The sequence below is a fragment of the Pollachius pollachius genome (genome assembly GCF_949987615.1).
Source record: "Pollachius pollachius genome assembly, chromosome: 3".
NCBI classification, from domain to species: domain Eukaryota; kingdom Metazoa; phylum Chordata; class Actinopteri; order Gadiformes; family Gadidae; genus Pollachius; species Pollachius pollachius.
The window spans coordinates 396,649-404,052 of record NC_136936.1 but is presented as its reverse complement, the minus strand read 5'-3'; the positions used below and the strand labels follow the sequence as shown (position 1 = coordinate 404,052).

General features: G+C 53.5%; 1 protein-coding gene across 1 annotated transcript; it reads left to right on the top strand.

Moving 5' to 3' along the window:
- Nucleotides 1-582: 582 nt before the first annotated feature.
- On the top strand, nucleotides 583-2,830 carry bmp16 (bone morphogenetic protein 16). Its single transcript, XM_079732277.1, is given in 4 exon segments — nucleotides 583-956; nucleotides 1,741-2,168; nucleotides 2,170-2,366; nucleotides 2,368-2,830. Coding segments are annotated over 4 exon segments (1,431 nt in total). The 5' UTR covers nucleotides 583-589; the 3' UTR covers nucleotides 2,807-2,830.
- The last annotated feature ends 4,574 nt before the right edge of the window (nucleotides 2,831-7,404 follow it).

Sequence of the window (7,404 nt, the reverse complement as noted above, 5' to 3'; positions counted from 1 at the left end):
AATCTCCCCTTCACTCTCGTGTTTGTGTTTCTGGGAAATATATTGGCCTTTGGAGAAAGTGGCCTGCCGTAAATTAGGCAATGGGAGAACAAAAGTTTCACTGTTTCTACAGCCACATGTAAGAGGCAAACAATTTCTAACACATGGATATGTAGGCAGTAAATATCTTGAACACATGCCCCATGAAGGCCCAGGACTAATGAGAAACTAGGGTGTACAGGAAGCAGACGAAATAAGCATGATCTACAAGCCTGGAACATCTCCTAGGAGCTCCGTGTCTCCCTCTGATCCACTACTGTAGATTATAAGATAATGTCAAAAGGGATTTACATGCTTCCTATATGAAACACATCTGGCTCACCGGCATCCATTCAAGCCAGGGGTTTGGTTTCAGTGGGGTTAAAAACATCCAGTTAACCTGCCCTCATGTTTGAAGGCTTTTCAAGTCTTGAGATTTCAAGTATCGAATTTCTTTTGACGTTTCTCTCCCTTCTTTACTTCTCTTTCGATCCCGTTCTCCCCCCCATCTTGACTCTCTCCTCTCCGCTCCCCTCGTCTGCTCCTCGTCTGCTCCTCCTGCAGACCCACCATGTTCCCTGCTAACCTCCTGCTCCTGATGGTCCTGCTGCTGCCTCAAGCCTCGTCCGGTCGCCAGGGCAGGGACGCCAGCCAGGTCCACCATGGCCGGGAGTCCCCCGCCCAGCCCCCCGTGACACCTCCGCCCGCCCCTCTGGTCCTGGAGCCCAGCCTGTCCCAGACCGTCCAGGGGCTGCTCCTCAAACGCCTGGGCCTGCAGGCAAGGCCGGAGCCCAGGCCGGGGGCGGCCGCCCCCCGCTACCTGATGGACCTCTACCGCTTCCAGCAGCAGCAGTACCACCTGCTGCAGGACCCCGCCTTCAGCTTCCCCAGGCAGCACGTGGAGCGGGCCAACACCGTACGCAGCTTCCACCACACCGGTAAGAACCAGAGACCTCCTCATGGCACTCTCTGAGCCGTGACCTGTTCACAGTTCACCACCTAGCCTCCCCCTTACCTCCGCCCCCACCCCTCTGATGCACTTCTTGTATGTCGTACGACCTGGCACTTAAAAACAGTACTTAGCATTGTGCGGCGTCTTATCCTAGCTGTCCGTGTTGTATACGGGAAATGGGTTAACCTAAGGTTGTTAGTTCTTGGCACTTGTTTCTATGAACACTTCCTTACTGTACCGACAGAAATATATTGTTGTTTTGTCCTTCTGTATGTTCTTCTGCATGTTTACAATGTACACATTGTAAGTCACTTTGGATAATGCCCTAAATGTACATTTAAATGTAAATGCAAATGTAAAATGTGACTCACAGCCATAAGACCAGTCAGCATGTGGCTATCACGACACTTTACTGCCTCTTTAATCAGGCCTTCCTGACGTGTTCTAATGATTGGAAGATATGTGTTATGACTTTCATATGGGGAACATTGTGTGGCAGAACGGCTTTATCTGTGGCTGATAGCAGAACACACAAACCCCTCTTCTCCTTACAGCCATGGGTGCTGATTTGTTTGCCGAGCGCCTTATCAGCTGTTTATGGCACCAGATGCGCTAAGTGGTGAGGTGTCGTGACGGGTCATTTACTTCATTCACGGGTCATTATTTGACACTGATAGAAATGTGTGTGTGGGTTTATGAAGAGTCTATAAAATGGTGAATCCAAGAATAAGGTTGAAATAACATTGTTTCCACGTCTCGCTTCCTTTCAGAACACCTCAAGGAGAAGGTGGAAGCAGCCGAGGCCCATAGACAGGTGTACCCCCTCTCCTTCAACGTCTCCTCCATCCCCCAGGACGAGAGGCTGGTCTCCGCTGAGCTGCGACTTCTCTGGAGCCCCAGCGCTCCTCTGGGCTCCGGGGCCCACCAGCTCAGCCTGTACCTCTCTGAGGGCGAGGGCCTGCCCGGGGCGGCCGGCGCGCTGGAGACACGCTTGCTGTCCAGCGGGCTCGGCCGACACACAGAGGGCTCCTGGGAGACCTTCAGCCTGGACACTGAGCTTCTGCGCCGGGCCCTGGCGGAGAGGCCAACCCTGGGCTTTGTCCTGGAGACCGTCCCGGACAACAGCAGCGGCTCACCCCCCCCCCTCCCCCGCCGTGGAGCCGGGGGAGGGGGGCGGGGCCAGGGAGGGGCCCCTGAGGGTGCGCCGGGCCCTAGGACAGGACGAGTACAGCTGGGCCCAAGAGAGACCCCTGCTGGTGACTTACAGCCACGACGGGCGCGGAGAGCCCCTGGCCCACGGCCGCAGAGCGCCCGGCGCGGGCCGGCGGGCGCAGGGCGGCGCGGGCGGACAGGACCAGGAGCGGTGGCAAAGAGCGCAGGAGGAGCCCCAAGACGGGGAGGGGCAGGAAACGGGTCAGCGCGGGGCTGAGCTGGGGTGTGGACCAGGTGAGGATGGGCTGGGGCGACCGGGGGCGGGTGAAGAGGAACGGAGGCCGCGCGGCCAAGCTGAAGCGCCTGTCCCGGGCGCGTTGCCGCCGCCACCCGCTCTACGTGGACTTCAAGGACGTGGGCTGGCACAAGTGGATCATCGCGCCCAGCGGCTACGACGCCTTCTTCTGCCTGGGGGAGTGCCGCTTCCCGCTGGCCGACCACATGAACTCGTCCAGCCACGCCATGGTGCAGACGCTGGTGAACTCGGTGAACGGGGCGGTGCCGCGGGCCTGCTGCGTGCCGACCGCCCTCAGCCCCATCGCCCTGCTCTACCTGGACCCCCAGGACCGCGTGGTGCTCAAGAACTACCAGGACATGGTGGTAGAGGGCTGCGGCTGTCGGTAGTGGGAGGGGGAGAGAGAGAGAGAGATGGGGAGAGAGGGAGGGGGAGAGAGGGGGAGAGAGCGAGAGAAATAGGGAGAGAGAGAGGGCGGGGGAGTGAGGAGGAGAGAGAGAGAGGGAGATGGAGTGAAAGAGAGAGAGGGAGGAGAGAGGGAGGGGGAGTAAGGGGGAGAGAGGGGGAGAGAGAGGGAGGGGGAGTGAGGGGGAGAGAGAGAGGAAGGAGGAGTGAGGGGGAGAGCGAGAGAGGGAGAGAGAGGGAGAGAGGGAGGGAGACAGAGAGAGAGAGAGGGAGGGGGAGAGGAGAGAGATAGAGAGAGAGAGAGAGAGAGAGAGGGGAGAGATAGAAGGAGAGGGAGAGAGATACAGAGGGGGGAGAGAGAGAGGGAGAGAGAGAGATAGAGAGGGGGGAGAGGAGATTGCTCTCTCGTTCCAAACAAAGGTAACCAAATAGGAAGAAGGAGCAGAAAAATATTTAGTGCAGTGTGCAAAAGAAAGAAAAAAGGGAAAGAAAGAAAAGCAATAAAAAATGACTTTGACGGACCCAAGGAAACTGTTGAAGAGTTTACAGGATAAACATCTCCATCTCTGACAAGTCACCACCGGCCCTAACCGCCACGTAGATTTACTCAAGTGTTTGCTTCATCACTCATCTCAGTCTCACAATATCTGTAAACAAGATTCTGTGTAAAAAAATGTGTTGTTGAGGCTTAAGTCTGTAGCTGGGGCCTCTGGATGACGTAATGTTGTGGTGTACAGAGGACTCAGAGAGAGAGGACTCTAGAGAGAGGAATCTAGAGAGAGAACAGAGAGAGAGCGATGACTCAGAGAGAGGATTCTAGAGAGGAGTCTAGAGAGAGAACAAAGAGAGGACTCTAGAGAGAGGCCTCAAGAGAGAGAGGACTCAGAGAGAGGACTCTAGAAAGAGAACTCCAGAGAGAGAACAGAGAGAGGACTCAGAGAGAGAGGACTCTAGAGAGAGAACAGAGAGAGGACTCTAGAGAGAGAACGGAGAGAGAGAGGACTCCAGAGAGAGAACAGAGAGAGGACTCTAGAGAGAGAACGGAGAGAGAGAGTACTCAGAGAGAGGCCTCTAGAGAGAGGACTCAGAGAGAGATCAGAGAGAGAGAGGACTCAGAGAGAGAACAGAGAGAGACAGGCCTCTAGAGAGAGGACTTTAGAGAGAGGACTCAGAGAGAGGACTCTAGAAAGGAGTCTAGAGAGAGAACAAAGAGAGGACTCTAGAGAGAGGCCTCAAGAGAGAGAGGACTCCAGAGAGAGAACAGAGAGAGGACTCAGAGAGAGAGAGGACTCTAGAGAGAGAACAGAGAGAGGACTCTAGAGAGAGAACGGAGAGAGAGAGTACTCAGAGAGAGGCCTCTAGAGAGAGGACTCAGAGAGAGATCAGAGAGAGAGAGGACTCAGAGAGAGAACAGAGAGAGACGACTCAGAGAGAGGACTCTAGAGAGAGGACTCTAGAGAGAGGACTCTAGAAAGAGGACTCTAGAGAGAGGACTCTAGAAAGAGGACTCTAGAAAGAGGACTCGAGAAAGAGGACTCTAGAGAGAGGACTCTAGAAAGAGGACTCTAGAAAGAGGACTCGAGAAAGAGGACTCGAGAAAGGGGACTCGAGAAAGAGGACTCTAGAGAAAGGACTCCAGAGAGAGGACTCAGAGAGACGACTCCAGATAGAAGACTCAAGAGAGAAGTTCATAGAGAGGACTCTAGAGTGAGGACTCTAATAGGGGATACCAGAGAGAGGACTCTAAAGAGAGGACTCTAGGAGGGGATACCAGAGAGAGGACTCTAAAGAGAGGACTCTAGGAGGGGATACCAGAGAGAGGACTCCCCAGACAAAGCGGCCTCAGGTCTGGATCCTGAGCAGCAGAAAACAGAGGACCATGGATCCAGAAGGGACTGAGAGACCCCTGCATCACGGCGTATTTAAGAAACCACCGCAATAATACGGATCAACCTTTATGCTATTTTTGAATGTACTATCGACATTATTTAAACAGAGAATATGTACATTTCTTTGCAGATACAGAGATATGCCCAGTGACATTTGTGTTGTTATGAAACATTATGCAATTAAATGGCAAATTTAACTTAAAGGACACATTATGTATTTAAGAAAACTGTACGGTGTATTTAATCTTATTTAAGATGGCTGCACTCTACAGAACAGGGCGTGATGACACCGCTGCATTGCTCACAATGATTTAAGGGATTGAGTGATGGTGGCTTTGTCTCTGTACTTATGGTCCGTGTTGGTTCGCATTTGCTGTCAGTGTTCTTTTAAATGTCTTCAGATATTTTGTGTTCAAAAATGAATTTAACACGGTCAAATGGTGTTGCCTTTATAAGCTCAACTAATACGTCTGATGGAGGCTTGTGTGTATAATAGCTACTGTGTGTACAGCGGTTATATTTGTCGTGATGTCAGCATGTGTAAACACTAAAACCCTTTGGAGCAGGGATGGCCTTTCACAAGTCGTCCTTCTTTTGTTTGGTTGCTGTTTTCTGTGAATACTCAGATTCCAGTGCTCAATTTGACCTCTAAATTGAAAGGTTTATGCAGCAGCCTATGAATTATTTGACATTGTCTCAAAATATTATGCCAGTAATAAACAGAACGAGATGTGCAACTATCAAATGACTTTTCTTTGTGTGTTGACCTCTGTCTGTGTTGAGATATACATAGAATTACCCTCTCCATTCAGGCACCCTGTTGATGGATCTGAGGGAAGGGTAGTGAGCAGGATAAAGAGGAAAGAGAGACAGAGACAGAGACATAGAGAGAGAGAGACAGAGACATAGAGAGAGAGAGACAGAGACAGAGAGAGAGAGAGAGAGAGAGAGGACAGATACAGAGACATAGAGAGAGAGAGACAGAGAGACAGAGACAGAGAGAGAGAGAGACAGAGACAGAGAGAGAGAGAGAGAGACAGAGACAGAGAGAGAGAGAGAGAGAGAGAGAGAGAGAGAGACAAAGACAGAGACAGAGACAGAGAGAGAGAGAGACAGAGACAGAGAGAGAGAGAGAGAGAGACAGAGACATAGAGAGAGAGAGAGAGAGAGAGAGAGAGAGACAGAGAAGAGAGAGAGAGAGAGAGAGAGAGAGAGAGAGAGAGGGAGAGAGGGAGAGAGAGTTGGAGGGAGGGAGAGGGGAGGCCACAAGAGTCCGAGACAGAAAGAGTGAGCTTGAGGTAACACGGTACTTAAGGGGAGAGGGAGGGCAACAGAGAGAGATGGAGAAAGCAAGCTTGAAGCATAGCAAGAGAGAGTGAATGTGATAAATGGAGCATGGTACAGAGGGGGCGGAGGGAGGAGGAGGGGAGGAGGGAGGGAGGGAGGGAGGAGGAGGGGAGGGAGGGGAGAGAGAGGGAGGGAGGGAGGAGGAGGGGAAAGAGGGAGATGGAGGAGGAGGAGGAGGAGGAGGAGGAGAGAGAGGGAGAGGGAGGAGGGGAGGGAGGGAGGAGGAGGGGGAGAGAGGGAGACGGCAGCACGATGGTGGCTGAGCAGCTCCTCCACAGCTCATTGCTCACGCAGTGAAGAAAGGGTTCAGAGCAAATCAACAGCTTCTCTGACCCCCACATTCCTCCCTGGATCCAGAGGTGACATCAACCCCCGCCCCCCCCACCAAGTCCAGCCGTCGACCTGCCCCACGCAGCGACCCCTCCGCCAGATGGAGCGTCTCAGGGGGGGGACGACGGCCCCTGTCCTCACGGCTGACCCCCCCCCCACTGGACGCGCCCTGAGGCGGGGGCTGCACATCAAGCCTCTCCGCGCCTGTCACCGCACAGAGGAAGCCCTGGTGCACGTGTGCGTGTGTGTGTGGGGGTGCGCAAGTGTGTGTGTGATGACACAGAGGAGAGAGGGAGCACGTGCCGCTCCGTGGTTCCTCCTCGTTCAGGTCCTGGAGGAGCTTCTCCTTCCTATCAGGATGACCTCATGTGGGAGGGGGGGGATGACCTCTGGCCTTAGCCCCCTCCCTATTCACTCCTCCCCTTATCTTATCCTCCTCCTCCCTAATCACTCCTCCCCTTATCTTATCCTCCTCCTCCTTAATCACTCCTCCCCTTATCTTATCCTCCTCCTCCCTAATCACTCCTCTCCCTTATCTTATCCTCCTCCTCCGTAATCACTCCTCCCCTTATCTTATCCTCCTCCTCCCTAATCACTCCTCCCCTTATCTTATCCTCCCTAATCACTCCTCCCCTTATCTTATCCTCCTCCTCCCTAATCACTCCTCTCCCTTATCTTATCCTCCTCCTCCCTAATCACTCCTCCCCTTATCTTACCCTCCTCCTCATCCTCCCTAGTGTGTGTGTTTTTGTGTGTAGCCATCAAACAGCACAATAACTGGATTGAACAGCAGCTGGCCTGTGAGCTCCCAGACCTCTGATTTGCCAGGGTCCGGTCTGGAGGACCTCTGATTGGCCAGGGTCCGGTCTGGAGGACCTCTGATTGGCCAGGTTCCGGTCTGGAGGACCTCTGATTGGCCAGGGTCCGGTCTGGAGGACACATTGGGTTTCACAGGGGAGGGGGGCGTGGCCAACATGTGAGGGCGTGGCCAATGTGTGAGGGGCGTGGCCAAGAAT